Source organism: Anomaloglossus baeobatrachus, chromosome 3 (assembly GCF_048569485.1).
Source record: "Anomaloglossus baeobatrachus isolate aAnoBae1 chromosome 3, aAnoBae1.hap1, whole genome shotgun sequence".
In the NCBI taxonomy this organism is placed as follows: Eukaryota; Metazoa; Chordata; class Amphibia; order Anura; family Aromobatidae; genus Anomaloglossus; species Anomaloglossus baeobatrachus.
In genome coordinates this window covers 313,526,679-313,544,410 of record NC_134355.1, presented here as the reverse complement: position 1 = coordinate 313,544,410, position 17,732 = coordinate 313,526,679, and the positions used below count along the sequence as shown (strand labels likewise).

The following is a 17,732-nucleotide window of genomic DNA, read 5'->3' as shown; positions in this document are numbered from 1 at the left end:
CTTCTGAGACTTTTGTGACATTTTTAGGGTTTCTGCATGCTGCCGGGGGTCATTTCATAAAAATACTCGGGTCTCCCATAGGATAACATTGGGCTCGGTGCTCGGGCCGAGTACACGAGTATCTTGGGATGCTCGGCCCGAGCCTCGAGCACCCGAGCTTTTTAGTACTCGCTCATGACTATATAGATGCAGTGGCCACATGACACAACAATGTCCCTTTGCTGTGAATAGTAGCAGCAACATTGCAGGAACTCGCCGATGTAGGAGGTAAGTATCCAATGTTTTTATACGAGTCCTAAATCGATTAAAGGGGTTTCCCCCCCCCCAAAAAAAAAGGTTAATTTTAATGAATAGATCTTGCAATAATAATACTTTCTACAATTGGATGTGTTTAAAACAATGTCATTATGCTGACATCTTATAAATATTATGTCCTATTAAGTATTATGTATGTACTATTAAGTATTATGTGGCTGATCGTACAGGCATATGTTCTGATCATACCACATTTCCTGGGCCAGGGAGGACACAATAAAGAGTATACAGACATTACAGTATTATTCTTTCTTTTAGGTAAAACATTTTTTTAAAAACAGACAGGGAAATATTTTACCTCACAAATGGAATCAGCTATGATTCGTGCTGTAATGTGTTTATACTCTTTTGTGTCCTTCCCGGCCCAGTAGATGTGGTATCATCAGACCATGTCCCTGTACGGTCAGACACACAGCATATAGCAGGTGCAAATGTACAAAAACCTAAAAAGCACATCCAATTGCGGAACTTATAAATATTCCAAGATCTATTGATTAAAATGAGTTTACAATTTAAAAATTAACTTTGTTCAAGGGGAAACCCCTTTAAGTAGGGCAGCCACTTTAAGAAAGCGTACAAATGGTTCTTCAAGTGACAAGGGATCATTAGTGAAAAACTCCTGGGCCATAATACAAAATCTATAAAAAGCTTTCTCGCATACCATGTTCCATTTACAGTACTAAAGGTTTTGTTATATATTAAAGAAGTCTTCTGAAGCCATTATGTCCCACAGTCTAGGTACAACTGCTGCAACCCTATCGCTAGTAGAGTTGAGCGATGTTCGAGGTTCGCCAATATCATGTTTGAGTGATTTTGGGGGGTGTTCGAGCTCGAAACTAAAAATAAAAAACGAAAATAAAAAAATTAAATTCTTTACCGGGACTGGGACTAGAATTCGTAAAGTTATGCTTCTTAAGCGAGCGCTCTAGCCACTGAGCTACTGCCTCTAATGATAAAGTTAGGCACTTTATTCCTACGTGGAAAAGACACAGCGCAATCATGTTCTACGGTGCTGCTGAATCTTCATGTAGCAGAGCTGACAGTGTCGTGTGGATGATTTCGGACCTGGATGTGTATTTGTTAATTAATAAAATGGTAAAAGAGGGTGTTTTTTGTCTAAATAAAGGATTTTTCGCTGTGTTTTTATTTACTTTCACTTTCAGTTTAATCATGGAAGGTATCTCGGGAAGACACCTGGCATGATTAAACTCATTATTACCCCGATTGCCAACGCACCAGGGCAATTCGGGATGAGCTGGGTGGAGTCCCGGGACTGTTGCATCTAATGGATGTGGCAATTCCGGGCGGCTGCTGGGTGATATTGTTAGGCTGGAGGGCTCCCCATACCGTGGTGCTCTCTATCCTGACAATACCAGCCTCCAGCCGTGCGGCTTTATCCTGGCTGGTATCAAATATGGGGGGAACCGCATTTTTTTTTATTATTATTCATTTATTTTACTGCACTATATAGACCTGCCCACCGGCGGCTATCATTGGTTGCAGTGAGACAGCTGTCACTCATTGTGGGGGGGCGTGTCTGACTGCAACTAATCATGGGCGCCGGTGTGTGGGGAAAGCACGGAATACCTGATTGAATAATAAAGCGGCAGCCATTTTCTAAAGAGGAAAAGACGCCGTAGATTTCTGACAGCCGTGCAGCGAGACGCCTGTGATCGGTGAGTAGGAAAGAGAGAGGGATTGTGCTGGGGACGCAGGACGCATGCAGATAGCAACATGTGCACATAGCCTTACTGTGAAAAGCCACGTTTTTGTTGATCGAACCGTTCTCGAACCTAACTAGAACTGTCGAGCTTTTAGGTTACAGCTCGAGCTCGAACACCCCCCAAAATCACTCGAACATGAAATTGGCGAACCTCGAACATCGCTCAACTCTACTAGCGATAGGGTTGCAGCAGTTGTACCTAGACTGTAGGACATAATGGCTTCAGAAGACTTCTTTAATATATAACAAAACCTTTAGTACTGTAAATGGAACATGGTACGCGAGGAAGCTTTTTATAGATTTTGTATTATGGCCCAGGAGTTTTTCACTAATGATCCCTTGTCCTTGTCTTAAGTGCAACGTCTTAAGGCTGACTAATTTCAATCCTGTTAATGTATTCTCATGACAGGTTTTCCTTGCTTCTTTATCAATATTATTGCCCTTCTGTTATTTTTCAGATATATGATTTACTTTTACTTTTCATGTTTATAGATATGTCTGAATGCCTGAAGTGTCCCGAAAATCAGTGGTCAACAAATGGAAGCTCTCAATGTGAGAACAAGACAAGGGAATATTTCCATTGGAACAACCCATTTGCTATTACATTGATGACATTTTCTAGTTTTGGATTTCTTTTGGTGTTTGTAATAGGAATTTTATTTAGAAAGTATATTGACACACCAGCAGTAAAAGCAGCGGGAGGTCGATATACATACCTATTAAATATATCACTTTTGTTGAGTTTAGCAGATACTGCATTATTTATTGGTTACCCTGTCGTAATTATTTGCCAAATCAGGCAACCAATTTTCGGCATCAGTTTTACTGTTACAGTTTCTTGTATTTTAATCAAATCTTTGCGAAATATATTAGCTTTTGAGTCAGGCAGCAGAGGTCAAAAGGTAATGGGTTTTGCTTTTCAACCACTAGCTATTATTATTTTTTTAACCAGTATCCAGTTGGTTATTTGTTTAATATGGGTTTTGTTAAAGAGTCCTTGTGTTAGTACCATTCGCAGAATACCACAACTCCTAATCCTGCAATGCAATGAAGGGTCCAACGTAGCCTATGTCATCATGCTTAGCTACATTGGGTTGCTTGCATTTATATGTTTCGTCCTAGCTTTCAAAGGCAGAAAATTACCAGAAAAATATAATGAGGCTCGATATATCACATTCAGCATGCTGGTCTATATGTTTGTGTGGATTGTCTTTATTCCAATCTACATGAATAATACTACTAGCACATACATCTCTGCTGTACAGATTATAGCCATATTAGCTTCAAGTTACGGAGTCATTGGTTGTCACTTACTGCCCGTGTGTTATATTATTTTATTTAAAAGGGAAAAAAACAATAGAGAACACTATCTTCAAAGTATACGTGCATTTTTCAAATTACACAGATCCAGGTTCTTTTCTACACCAAGGAGCTTTGATTTGCCTCCTCAACCCATTCAAGCGGAGACTGATCACTCTTTACAGACATATTCAAAGAATAGAATAACCTCCTTTACAAGAAGGAGACTGAAAAGTTGGTAATGATGATCATGAAGTGTAAGTATACTAGATAATATTAATTACCCTGCTGGATGTGGACCATGCTGAAATACAATGATGCATTCAATCATAGTAAATCAAAATCTAGATAGATAAGATCACTAAAGGTGGCATTTGCACTCGATATGCTTAACCCCGTCACGACCAAGGATGGATCTATCCGTCATGGAGTGTGTGAGGTTAAGCCCCGCCCCCTGCCGTAGGCAGGTTGCGGCGATCCGCGCACATATCAGCTGTTTTCAACAGCTGACATGTGTGCCTGCATGTTACGAGTGGAATCGCTTCCACTCGCAACATTTAACCCCTTACATCTGGCTGCCAAAGTCTGGCAGTGAGATGTATATGCGCGCAGCCATTACATTTACTTATCGCCGCCCCCACCGGAAGTCACGTACGTGATCACGTAACTTTCGGTGGTTGCCATGGTAGCACAGGGTCATGTGATGACGCCTTTAGCTAACATGAGTGACTTCCTCTCAATGCCGCCATAGTGCCAGCATAGAGAGTAAAGCACCATATCTGCAGATCTTAGTTCTGTAGCTGAGATGTACAGATAAGGCAGAGTGATCGGATTGCTGATCGGTATAGCCCCCTAGGGGGACTAGTAAAATAAAAAAAAAAGTAAAAAAAAGTTTTAAAAAATAATAAAAAAAACCCCTAAAAGTTCAAATCACCCCCCTTTCGCCCCATTGAAAATTAAGGGGTAAAAAAAAATAAAAAAATATACACATATTTGGTATCGCCGTGTTCAGCAATGCCCGATCTATCAAAATATAAAATCAATTAATCTGATCAGTAAACGGCGTAGCGCCCAAAAAAATTCTAAACGCCAAAATTACGTTTTTTGGTTGACGCAAGTTTTGCGCAAAATGCAATAAGAGGCGATCAAAACGTAGCATCTGCGCAAAAATGGTACCATTAGAAACAGCAGCTCAAGACGCACACAATAAGCCATCACTGAGCCATAGATCCCGAAAAATGAGAACGCTACGGGTTTCGGAAAATGGCATAAAACGTCCGCCACTTTTACTGGACAAACCTGTGAATTTTTTTTAACCCCTTAGATACAAGTAAACCTATATACGTTTGGTGTCTACAAACTCGCACTGACCTGAGGCATCTCACCGACACATCAGTTTTACCATATAGTGAACACGGTGAATAAAATATCCCAAAAAACTATTGTGCGATCACACTTTTTTTGCAGTTTTTCCACACTTGGAATTTGTTTGCTGTTTTCCAGTACACTATATGGTAAAACTTTTGGTTTCATTTAAAAGTCATTTGACCCTCATGTGGCAAGATTGACAGAAAAATAAAAAAGTTACGGCTCTCGGAAGAAGGGGAGCAAAAAACAAAAAACGCAAAAACGGAAAATGCTCTGGGGCTGAAGGGGTTAAATAGGGTAAAAAGAGGCCAGTATGAAAAAGAAGTAGGACCACATTCACATGACATTACCACATGTGCAGACCCTGTACAGAAGCACACAAGATTTCCAATGAGATATTTTAAGAACTGTGTTTATCTTTTTATAACTTTTTCATTATGCATTTTACTATTCCCTAGAAGCATTTCTTTGCAATATCCTTATAAAACTACATTTACATATCCTTGTGAAATGTCTGTGTGCAGGGCCAGATTTACATATTTTTACGCTTTAGGCCAAAGCACATAATTATGCCTCCTCTCCCTCTGACTCTGGTGTTACTCACTGCAACTTACTCCACCCACTTTTGACATCTTCTGTCATAGTTAGAAGCTACGACGGTGTCTGAGATAGCAGCAGAAAGCCGGCGTTGCACTCACATCTCCCACTCCCACAACGCCCATCTTGCAGGATCCAGGTCATGTTCAGAGGGGGCAGCAATGCAAGAAACTGTAGTAAGTAGATAATAAAACATCCCAAAAACTATTGTGCCATCACACTTTTTTTGCAATTTTTCCACACTTGGAATTTTTTTGCTGCTTTCCAGTACACCATATGGTAAAACCTATGGTTTCATTTAAAAGTACAACTTGTCCCACAAAAAACAAGCCCTCATATGGCAAGATTGACAGAAAAATAAAAAAGTTACGGCTCTCGGAAGAAGGGGAGCAAAAAACAAAAACGCAAAAACGGAAAGTGCCCCGGAGCTGAAGGGGTTAATATATATGGATGTAAATTTAAAAAAAAAAAACATTTTATATGGCCTTTTCAAAATAATACAAAAAAATTTGTAAATATTTGGTTGCTGTTTCTTCTGTAAAAATGCCCCCGGACTACTATGCTCTGGGCCATGGCTTAGGATGGCCTTATGGAAAATCTGGCCCTGTCTGTGTGCTGTTCAATGTTTCCAGACATCACACAGACTCATAGAGTTGAATGGCTCTATCTGTTCACACATCCATAAAAACCATGAATCCGCATTTGAGTTTTTTGAGACAGTGAGCAAGTATTTTTTTCTGATCAGTGTTTGCGGATCCGTGTAACAAGGATGCAAAACGGAAAGCTTCCAATTTGGTTCCGTTTGTCTTCTGTGTCTCACATGTCTGTTGATAATTTTGAACAAAAACATAAGACCTTCCAGGTATATTCTTATTGGCTTGGAAGCAAGCAAGGTACAATATACCAATGGAGCATTATTATAGTGCCATGTATTCCATGGCACTTTACAAGTGAAAAGGGTATACATAAAATTAAGTACAATAATCATGAACAATATAAGTCACAGACTGGTACAGGAGGAGAGAAGACCCTGCCCGCAAGGGCTCACAGTCTATAGGTGATGGGTGAGGATACAGTAGGTGAGGGTAGATCTGGTTGCGCAGTGGTGTGCTGGTCAGAGGGTTATTGTAGATTGTAGGGTTGTCGGAAGAGATGGGTCTTCAGGTTCCTTTTGAAGCTTTCCATGGTATCTGAGTGTCTGATATGCTGAGGTAGAACGTTCCAGAGTATGGGGGAGTTTATAGTTGACTACACAAATTTGTAAGGTTATTTTCATACATGTTTTTTTTAACAAGGATTATGCTATAATCCTTGCCAAATCTGTACAAAAATGTTTCAGATCTGCTTCTAAAGAGCTTCCCAGTTATTTTAATGGAAAAACATCCCTATAGTGTATATGGTACATTTTTTTTTCCTGTATGTTCTTTAACACTTGTCAATTTTTAGTGCGTTTTCGAAAAGTAATAAAAAATTGTTTAAAAGAACTAAGGGCGGCTTTGCACACTACGACATCGCAGGTGTGATGTCGGTGGGGTCAAATCGAAAGTGACGCACATCCGGCATCACTTGGGATGTCGTAGTGTGTAAATCCTAGATGATACGATGAACGAGCGCAAAAGCGTCGTTATCGTATCATCGCTGCAGCCTCTGACATTTCCATAATGCCGGTGCAGCGACAGGTACGATTTTGTTCCTCGCTCCTGCGGCAGCACACATCGCTGTGCATGAAGCCGCAGGAGCGAGGAACATCACCTTACCTGCCGCCGGCTGCAATGAGAAGGACGGAGGTGGGCGGGATGTTTACATCCTGCTCATCTCCGCCCCTCCACTTCAATTGGCCGCCTGCCGTGTGACGTCACTGTGACGCCGCACGACCCGCCCCCTAAGGAAGGAGGCGGGTCGCCGGCCAGAGGGACGTCGCACAGCAGGTATGTGCGTGTAAAGCTGCCGTAGCGATAATAATCGCTACGGCAGCTTTCACTATATATCGAACGTGCGACGGGGGCGGGACTATCGCTGCAGCATCGGTAACACATTGTTACTGATGTCGCAGCGTGCAAAGCCTGCCTAAGAGTCTTCAGTGGTTGATACCACCAGTTTTTAATGGCAAACTGAAAAGATGGTAATAATAGCAAGCTTTCGAGACTACTCAGGTTTCTTCATCAAGCTCAGTATAACAAAAATCTGAAGAGTCACATATTTATACACAACAGGACATAGAATGGAGCAGTAAATAAGATAAGTTATGCGAAGCTGAACTTTCAGGACAAACTGTTGTGGAAGTAAACATTGCAGTTCATAGATAAAGAGTGTGAAAGTTTTATTGACCTCTGATTGAAGTCTGGCCCAGAGTTGTGAAAAAGTGATAACATTTGAAATAAATTGCAAAAGTACAAAATTCCATTTGAGCTGTGAAGAAAAAAACAAATACTTTATACACTCAACCCAGCCAACTGAAAAATCCGGAAAAATCCACATAAAAACTTTATGAACAGAACCTAGCACATCCAGATAAATGGACCCTTCTAGAGCATGGCATACAGATCAAATAGACAAAAGAAAAAAAAAATTGAAATAAAATTGCAATTAAATTGAAACAAAATAAAATACTATGCTAATGTAAGATGACCAAAATGACTTCACTGTTATTGCCGTTTAATGATTACTGCTGGTATTGATTAAATGAAAAAAATAAATGCAAATTAAATCTCATCACTCAATAAAGTGAACCACTGATGTCTAAACATTACATATTATAAAAAGATGCTGCAGGCAACAATAAGGTGTAGATACACAGTGGAGCAGATTCATAAGTGAATTTACAGTATTGTTCTGATGTTAAAAACATTATAATGTATGACGTTCAGGTAAAAAATATATTTCTTATACACGCTGATTGCTACTTTTTCCCCATGTACTTAAACCATAAGTGGTGCTGAACCATACAAAGCATGTCTTCATTCTAAGTATAATTAGATTTAATATGTTATTGCCACATGTGCATTATTTATATTGAATTATGCAATGATTTGTTTGTAACATGTATATAAATCTAACATTCTATGCTCTTCTTTCCTCCTATTCTAATGTATTTCATTCATCATTGTTTATACCTATACCTGCATTATCCTATTAATAAATAAACTGCATAATAAACACAAGGCTCAATATATCACACTCATTATACTGGCATATATGTTTGGTTGATTCTGTTTATTCCACTCTTTATTCATTTTAATGCAATGTAAATATTATAATCTTAATTAGAAAAATTAACAGGGAAATAGGAAAACATCTGTGCATTTTATAGAGTGAGGAGCATAATTCACCAAAGTCTAACCATACAGCCAAAATGACAAGCCCAGTAAAAGGCTATTACATGTGTTATTAACCAAAGAGAGAAATTCTCCCTCCAGTGGCAATAAAAAGTTGCAACAGCTAATACTGTATTTAAAGAGAACATGTCATCAGGATAAACCCCAATATATCATGTTATAAATGAGTTTTATTACTGACTGATTAAATCCATGTTGCTTGTAGAAACCTGATTTGCACATTAAAAGAAATCAATAGATGGAATTGTGTGCTAATTAGTATTGTGAGGTTGGACATTGTTCTTGAACCTCTCCTACCACTCTCTTTATTCACTGCCCATCCCCTGCCTTCTTTCTCTGACTGAGATAGGTCACTGAAACATGGGTGACATATCAATCAGAAACAAGAGGCAGGTCAGTTCTCCATGATCTTTGGAACATCCTCACTGCGAAATTCTTTCGAAAGTTGTGTGCTAGTGTATCAAGAAGAATTGATGCTTATTTGAAGACAAAGGGTGGTCACTAATGATGGGCGAGCACAAAAGTGCTTGGGTGCTCAATATCTAATCGAGCAGATCGGACTGCTCGGTTGCTCGAATTGAGTACCAAGCACAATGGGAGTCAATGGGGAACTCAAGCATATTTGTTTGCTTGAGCCCCCCCCATTCTCTTACTGGCATACTTGAAGTAACGGGAACCTGAAGAGATAGTGGGCAGAGTGGAGACAGTGGGTGGAATCACCCAGAGTTATTGGGAAGGAACAGAAATAGTGGGCGTACGTCCACGTGGTCATGGATTTCTTTTTAATAGAAGTGAGGATCTTGGGCTATGACCCTCAGATATGGAGGGCTCCCGTGAGGAGGAAAGTCCCCCTTTCATAATAAATTATTAATAATTAACTATAGAAGGGGGGCTTCGCCCCTCCTCCTGTATCCCCCAGCCTGGAGGGTCTTACGCTCATGCCGCGGGCGGAGGAGGGGACGCGGCGCTCTCCCACTGCTTGGGTCCGGCTGCGGCTGCTGCTGCGGCTGCTGCTGCTGCTCGGTGGTGGCTCGAGCGGTGGGCCGGATCCCGGGGACTCGAGCGGCGCTCCTCGCCCGTGAGTGAAAGGGGGTGGTTTGGTTTAGGGATATTGTCCGTGACGCCACCCACAGTTGTGGTGATTTTGGTGACACCACCGCTGCTCTGGACGGGAATCCCGGGAGCGGTGACAGGGAGCAGCTTGGTTGTTAGTTCTCCCCTCCGTGGGTAGGGGGTTGGTTGTCCCGGGGCCCGGTGATGGGGTAGGGATGGATGGCAGGCAGGCCTGGTGAGGTGCAGGGTCGCAGGGGCAGCGCTGTGCCGCACGGCACGGTGGTACTCACTCAGCCCAATGATGAAGACACAGTTCTCGGTAAAACACTCGGCTGGATGGACGGGTCCCACAGACGGCTGCGGTGTTGTTGCCTCCGGCAGGTTGGCGGTAACTGCCTTTCCCTGCACCTAAGTTGGTTATATGGTTACAATGGGTTCCCACCGGTAACCCGCTCCCCGGCTTGGATATGGGCCGGAGGAGCCCCTTTTGCCCGCAGGCGCTGGCCCTGAGAAACGGTTACCTTGGCGGTGGCGGTGTCTCTTTCACTTGGCTGGACTGTTGCCTTCTGTCGGGACTTGGCTGTTGGGAAACCCAGGAGGTTCCCTTCACTAACGAATTTGGCAAATTCACAGCGACTCCTAGCCTTGCCGGGGTCCGTAAGCCCCTGCCAGATGGTGCTGACTTCTCTTTGTGTACCGGTCCGGAACCGCCGGGCCACCGCCCGTCCACGGTCCTTACGGTAGACTCCAATCGGCCACTCCTGCAGACGGTCACCACCGTCTGCCAACCTTGCTGTATCGCCCGGGCCACACACCCGGACGCTGTCAGTCAGTTGCTCCACTCCTACACTTTCCTCCTTCCACTCTCACTGTCAAAATTGATCTCAATCTCTGCCTGAGCTAAACTAACTACAGTTTCCTGCTTCCAGGACTGTGAACTCCTCGGTGGGCGGGACCAACCGCCTGGCCCACCCCCTGGTGTGGACATCAGCCCCTGGAGGAAGGAAACAAGGGTTTTGTCTGACTTCGGTGTGCCTGCTCGGAGTGTGGGGTGTGTTGGTGTTGTTCTCTGTGGCCCCTGGCTTGTCCAGGGCACCACATTCCCCCTTAGTTAAATGTAGACCATCCGCGGGCTGCCCGTCCATCACCGGTTTTATTTTCACCAACTGAAAAAGATAAGAAATGGTAACAGACATACAATTAAAATAACTTCTTGCCACATCGGGAGGTACTCTTACTTAAAACGTTACGGTTACGGCTTCCGCTTTCTCCCACCCAAGCAACCTGGCCCTGATGCTGCCCCTAAGCAAATGGGCAGCACCCCTTGACCCCAGTCCTGCACAAATTGCCCGAGCGGGTTCTGTCCTTTCCAGGGGACCCACGTCCATGGGGAACCCCTGAAACCCCCAGAGGATCGCCACCGGTTCCGGTGGTGGCTGGGCCCCAGCCTGCTCCACTGCGGGCCCTTCCTCCAATCTGCCTCTCCGGAGGCGGTTATGGTGGAAGCTATAACAAACATTATTTACAGACCACAAGTTTGTGGTTACCTTGCAAGTTCTCAGGCATGTTCATAAGTAGTTTCTTATGCAACTGGTGAAGGGGGTCCCAACGGGGACCAGTTGCCAGCAACGACCGGTTTCAAATCACGGTTGACAATCAGGTGACTTTTCATCAATTATTCATTCTTTTTCATTCACTTCCAAAACTTTTCCAACTTTAAACTGCACTTTTAACACACACATATAATCTCTCCCCATTTAAAGAGTAGTTTCCCTGTACCTAAGTGGGGGTCTACCTAGGTTGGGACGAGTGGACCTCCTGGGTCCAGTGTCAGTGGGGATAGGCAGTGGGGCAGAGGGAACAATCGGTTCCTCCTCCCTGCTATCGTGTGGGGCAGGCGGAGGCATAGGGGAGCTGGGTACAGGTTCATCCCTGGGCACTGGCACTGGCTCACGGTTGACCGCCTCCATTACTTCTTCATCCACAGGTTGTGGGAACAGTATCACTGGAAGAATCACCGCGCCATTCTGTGTAGGCCAGTCCGCTGGGAAGTCACCCATCACGGTGTGAATTACCTCTTTGGCCTTCTCCGCTGGTGGAGGAACCGGAACTTCGGCCGCTGCCCTCAATGCTGGTGGGCACCCCTTTAGATGGTCCCGGGAAACCATGGCCAAAGTGCCCCCTTGGTCACGACTGATCTGGTAGGCCTTCCCATCTTTCCATCCTGTGGGCTGTATGACGTATGGGGTTTGTTCCCATTGATCATCCAGCTTGTGGGTTCTCCTCTTCCGCTTCAGCACTACATCTCCAGGATGGAAAGGGCCAGCAGACGCCTTCTGGTTGAAGCGCTGCTCCTGCTGTTCCCGACTCCGACTCAAGTTCTTCTCAACATATTCCTGAATCTGTCGGTATTGCACCCTTCGCCGAGTTTCCCATTCAGCTGTCGAAGGTAGTGCTTCTGGGGCTTCCAATCCCATGTCCAGATCCCCCGGTAGCCGGCCGGGGCGAGCCCTCATCAGGTATGCTGGGGTGCACTTCGTTGAGCTGGAAGGAATATTGTTGTACATATCGACCAAGTCAGGTAGCTTCTCCGGCCACAGGTTCCGCTCTTCTAGCGGCAATGTCTTGAGGAGGCCCAGGACCAAGTGGTTCATGTTCTCACACATGCCGTTGGTCTGGGCATGGTAAGGCGTGGTCCGGATCTTCTTGCAGCCATACAACTGACAAAACTCATGGAACACCTCCACTTCAAAGGCCGGGCCTTGGTCAGTAAGCACCTTCTCAGGGTATCCATGTGGTCGACAGAAATAAGCCTGGAACGCTCTAGCGGCGGTACGGCCAGTTAGGTCTTTGACTGGGACAACCACCATGAACCTTGAATAGTGGTCTACTATGGTTAGAGCATAGGTGTACCCACTTCGGCTGGGGGTGAGCTTTACATGGTCCAGGGCGACCAGCTCCAGCGGTTGATGTGTAACGATCGGGTGTAGGGGCGCCTTCTGGCTGGCCTCGTCCTTCCTTCTCAGCGTGCAAGGACCACACTCTCGGCACCAGGCCTCTACAGATTCCCGCATCCCGCTCCAATAGAACCGCTCTCTCAACAGCATTTCCAGCTTCTTCCATCTGAAGTGTCCGGCACCATCATGGTACGCTTGTAGAACGGTGGGCACATTAGCTTGGGGAATCACCAACTGGCAGATTTTCTCATGAGTCTTCGGGTTAATCAGCTCACGGTACAACTTCCCCTGGTGTAGATACAGCCGGGTCCGCTCTCGCCACAGGCGTTGGGCCTCAGCTGGGGCGGCAGGGTCTATTCCAGCCGCACCTTGCTCCACCAGGATCTTGACTAGGCGGACAGCGGGCGCCTGGTTTTGAGCTTCCTGCCACTACTGACTGGGCAGCGGGTCCAGGTTCACCCGTTGTTGGTGGACATGCACCTTCTCAGTTGGTGGCTGGTGAAATGCAGGCAACTCGATCTCTTCGAGGTCGTCATCCTCGCACCCTTCTTCCGACAAGTGGGGCATCCGAGAGAGTGCATCAGCATTAACATTGGCACGACCGGCCCTGTATTTGATGGTGAAATCGTAGTTGGCTAGCCTGGCCACCCACCGCTGTTCCAACGCGCCCAACTTGGCCATGTCCAGGTGGGTCAGCGGATTGTTATCCGTGAAAGCGGTGAACTTTGCTGCGGCCAGGTAATGGCGGAACCGCTCGGTGATAGCCCACACCATCGCCAGGAGCTCGAGCTTGAAAGAGCTGTAGTTCTCAGGATTCCTTTCAGTCGGTCGGAGCTTTTGGCTAGCATAAGCAATCACTTTTTCCTTCCCGTCTTGGACCTGGGATAAGAGTGCCCCCAAGCCCACATTGCTGGCATCGGTGTAGAGGATGAACGGGTGGCTGTAATCAGGATACGCTAGGATCTCCTCTCCGGTCAAGGCCGCTTTCAGCTGGCGGAAGGATTCCTCATGCCTCTCTTCCCACACCAGTGGGGCTCCGAGGGGTCTACCACCTTTGGTCTGTCCCACGAGGAGGTCTTGCATGGGGGCAGCCATCTTCGTGTACCCCTTGATGAAGCGACGGTAGTACCCCACCAAACCCAGAAACTGCCTTACTTCCCTCACTGTGGTTGGTCTCGGCCAGTCTTGGATGGCAGTGATCTTCTCGGGGTCGGGGGCAACACCTTCTGCACCCACCACATGCTCCAGGTACTGCACTCTGGGTTTCAGCAGATGACACTTGGAGGGCTTCAACTTCATCCCGTATTTGGCAAGGGACGCAAACACCTCGGCCAGGTGCTCCAGGTGGGCTTCATATGTCTGGGAATACACAATCACATCATCCAGGTACAACAGGACGGTCTCGAAATTTAAATGCCCCAAACAGCATTCCATCAGCCGTTGGAAGGTTCCAGGGGCGTTGCACAGCCCAAACGGCATACTAATGAATTCACAGAGCCCCATTGGGGTGGTGAAGGCAGTTTTCTCCCGGTCCTCGGGTGCCACTGCCACTTGCCAGTACCCGCTGGTGAGATCAAGGGTAGAGAAGTAGTTTGCGGTTCTCAGTGCGGCCAAGGACTCTTCAATACGGGGCAGTGGGTAAGCATCTTTATGCGTTATCTGGTTAATCTTCCGGTAATCCACACACATCCGCATGGTGCCGTCCTTCTTCTTAACCAGTACCAACGGGGCGGCCCAGGGACTACAGCTGTCCCTGATAACCCTGCCTCCCTCATGTTCTTCAACATGTCCTTGGCACATTGGTAGTGTGCAGGGGGAATAGGCCTGTACCTCTCTTTGATAGGGGGATGTTCACCGGTGGGGATATGGTGTTAGACCCCTTTAATCTGCCCAAAGTCTAAGGGATGTTTGCTAAAAACTTGCTCATACTCCCGTACCACTCGGTATACCCCTTCTTTGTGATGTGTAGGGGTATCGTCAGTGCCTACATGTAACTGTCGGTGCCACTCATCTAACTCCCCTTGGGGCGGGTGAGTGCTGGCAGTCGGTGGTGAGATTGGGGAACTTCCTCGCGGATGGTGTGGGGATCCAGACTGAGCAACTTGGCAAGTGTAGCATACCGGGGAAGCCTAACTTCTTCCTCCCCACAGTTCAGCACCCTCACAGGCACTCTCCCCTTTTTTATATCTACCACCCCTCAGGCGGCCATTTCTGTGGGCCAGTGCTCGGAGGGCATGGGCTCTATCATGGCAGGGTAGTCACGCCCCTGGGGCCCTACTGCTGCCCTACACCAAATCATCATCTCGCCCCTAGGGGGCACAATCAACGGGGCAACATCCATCACTCTCACCCTACCAATCTCTCCTCCTGTCGAGTTCACATGCTGGCGGTACATCAAGGCTCGGATCTCACGCTGCACAGCTCTCTGTCAGCTCCCCGCCGCCGTGGCGGCCAGCTGCTGCAGTAGGGTCAGCACATCGCTCATACAGTGCTCCATCACGTTAGTTCCTAGCACTATCTTCGGGTTATGATCACTGGGTTCATTCATTATCACAATCATACCCTGGTGTTGCAGTTCAGCTCGTCCCACAGTCATGGCCACTTGCTTGTATCCCACCTGGGTCAATGGGAGTCCATCAGCAGCAATCAGTGTTATACTGGCATCTGGGGGAGCCAGCTCGTCTTTTCCCCAATACTGTTGATTCAGTGTATATGGTATAGTGGTTACCTGTCATACAGTGTCCAGGAGAGCCATCACCGGTATGCCGTCCACAGCCACGGGGATGATAGGCCGGGCCCCGATGTACCAGTCCCGCCAGTCTGGGGGGCCATGGGGTTCTACTCCTGAGGATTGGCCCGTGGCCCCAGGGGTTGCTCGTTTAACGGACATCGTCGGGCATAGTGGCCGGGTTTGCTGCACCTGTAACAGATTGGGGGCCCGTTCCGTGAGCCATTGGCCCTTCTCCGCTGCATCCAGGGGACGTCCTCCGGGCTGTCGGCGAGCTGCATCTCCACCGGTGCCTGGGATCTGGTTGGAGGCTGGAGTGCAGCAAGAATCTTAGCAAGGTCCCCATCCATGCGGCGAACTCAAGCCGCGAACTCTTCCATCGCCCCGCTTGGGGCTGCAGGCACTGGAGGTGTCGGTATGGTAGGAGCCACCACAACAGGAGCAGTCTCAACTGGCCACAGGGTTGGCTCAGGAGCTTCCAATACGGGGGGTTGCAGAGCTTTGATGGCCCGTTCCTTTAATACGGCAAATTCCACGTCAGGGTTTTCTAGGGCCCACAGCCGAAGCTGCTTACGGTCCTCGGAGGACCTCATCCCCTGCACAAACTACTCACTTAACATCTTGTTGCTGTCCACACTGCTGATGGTGTCCACCCACTTTAGTGTGCGGAGTGCGGTTTGCAGGCGCAGAGCATAGTCCCAGATGCTATCTGCGGGCCGTTGTCGGCATTGATAGAACTGTATCCGCAACTCTGCCTCGGTACGGGTCTCAAATGCAGTCTGCAGCTTTTCAAAGATGGTGGCTACAGAGGACCGGTCCTCCTCGGCCCAGGTCTCCGCCTCTTGCTCAGCCGCGCCGGTTAGCTGCCCCAGCACTAGTGCTGCACGTTGCTTATCAGTCAGGGGGTACAATTCTAGCAGCGGACTAAGTTTTTTCCGGAAAACCTGCAAGGCATCAGGTTTCCCATCGTACTGCGGTAGCCAGGCAGCTCCGGGCACATAGGGCAAAGAGAACGGCATCACCTGGGCGAGAGCTGGGGCCGCGGCGCCCCCCGCCATCGCGGCCGGGACCTGGGCAGGCCCATTCCCATTTACGTGTGCTTCCGCCACTCCTCCAGCGTCTTCGTCGGGCGCAGACATCTTGATTCCGTCCCCCTTAACCTCTTTCTGGCTCCTCCTCTATTGCGGCGGGGTTTAGGCCTTCGCGCCTCCACTACTCGAGGAGACGCTCGAGCGGGAATTCTTCGCGCCCAAGATGGCAGCTTTTCAAATTTTTCGGCCGGACACCTCCGGCGGTCACACAAGGCGCACTTCCACCAGTCGGTAGAACGGAAGGATCCTGTTCGTGACGCCAAGTTGTCGCGGGCGGAGGAGGGGACGCTGCGCTCTCCCACTGCTCGGGTCCGGCTGCCGCTGCTGCTGCAGCTGCTGCTGCTCGGTGGTGGCTCGAGCGGTGGGCCGGATCCCGGGGACTCGAGCGGCGCTCCTCGCCCGTGAGTGAAAGGGGGTGGTTTGGTTTAGGGATATTGTCCGTGACGCCACCCACGGTTGTGGTGATTTTGGTGACACCACTGCTGCTCTGGACGGGGATCCCGGGAGCGGTAACAGGGAGCAGCTTGGTTGTTAGTTCTCCCCTCCGTGGGTAGGGGGTTGGTTGTCCCGGGGCCCGGTGATGGGGTAGGGATGGATGGAAGGCGGGTTGCGGGGCCTGGTGAGGTGCAGGGTCGCGGGGGCAGCGCTGTGCTGCACGGCACGGTGGTACTCACTCAGCCCAATGATGAAGACACAGTTCTCGGTAAAACACTCGGCTGGATGGACGGGTCCCACAGATGGCTGCGGTGTTGTTGCCCCCGGCAGGTTGGTGGTAACTGCCTTTCCCTGCACCTAAGTTGGTTGTACGGTTCCAATGGGTTCCCACCGGTAACCCGCTCCCCGGCTTGGATATGGGCCGGAGGAGCCCCTTTTGCCCGCAGGCGCTGGCCCTGAGAAACGGTTGCCTTGGCGGTGGTGGTGTCTCTCTCACTTGGTTGGACTGTTGCCTTCTGTCGGGACTTGGCTGTTGGGAAAACCAGGAGGTTCCATTCACTAACAAATTTGGCAAATTCACAGCGACTCCTAGCCTTGCCGGGGTCCGTAAGCCCCTGCCAGATGGTGCTGACTTCTTTTTGTGTACCGGTCCGGTACCGCCGGGCCACCGCCCATCCACGGTCCTTACGGTAGACTCCAATCGGCCACTCCTGCAGACGGTCACCACCGTCTGCCAACCTTGCTGTATCGCCCGGGCCACACACCCGGACACTGTCAGTCAGTTGCTCCACTCCTACACTTTCCTCCTTCCACTCTCACTGTCAAAACTGA

The 17,732-nt window shown here is 48.0% G+C and overlaps 1 protein-coding gene across 2 annotated transcripts in view; it reads left to right on the top strand.

The window, feature by feature from the left end:
- LOC142296415 (G-protein coupled receptor family C group 6 member A-like) overlaps positions 1–8,447 on the top strand; it is a 234,915-nt gene extending 226,468 nt beyond the window's left edge. For both annotated transcript variants that reach the window (XM_075340024.1, XM_075340025.1), the window contains exon 6: positions 2,531–8,447. In XM_075340024.1, coding sequence (XP_075196139.1) covers positions 2,531–3,579 — 1,049 coding nt within the window. In that variant the 3' untranslated portion in view covers positions 3,580–8,447. The remainder of the gene's footprint in view (positions 1–2,530) is intronic.
- The last annotated feature ends 9,285 nt before the right edge of the window (positions 8,448–17,732 follow it).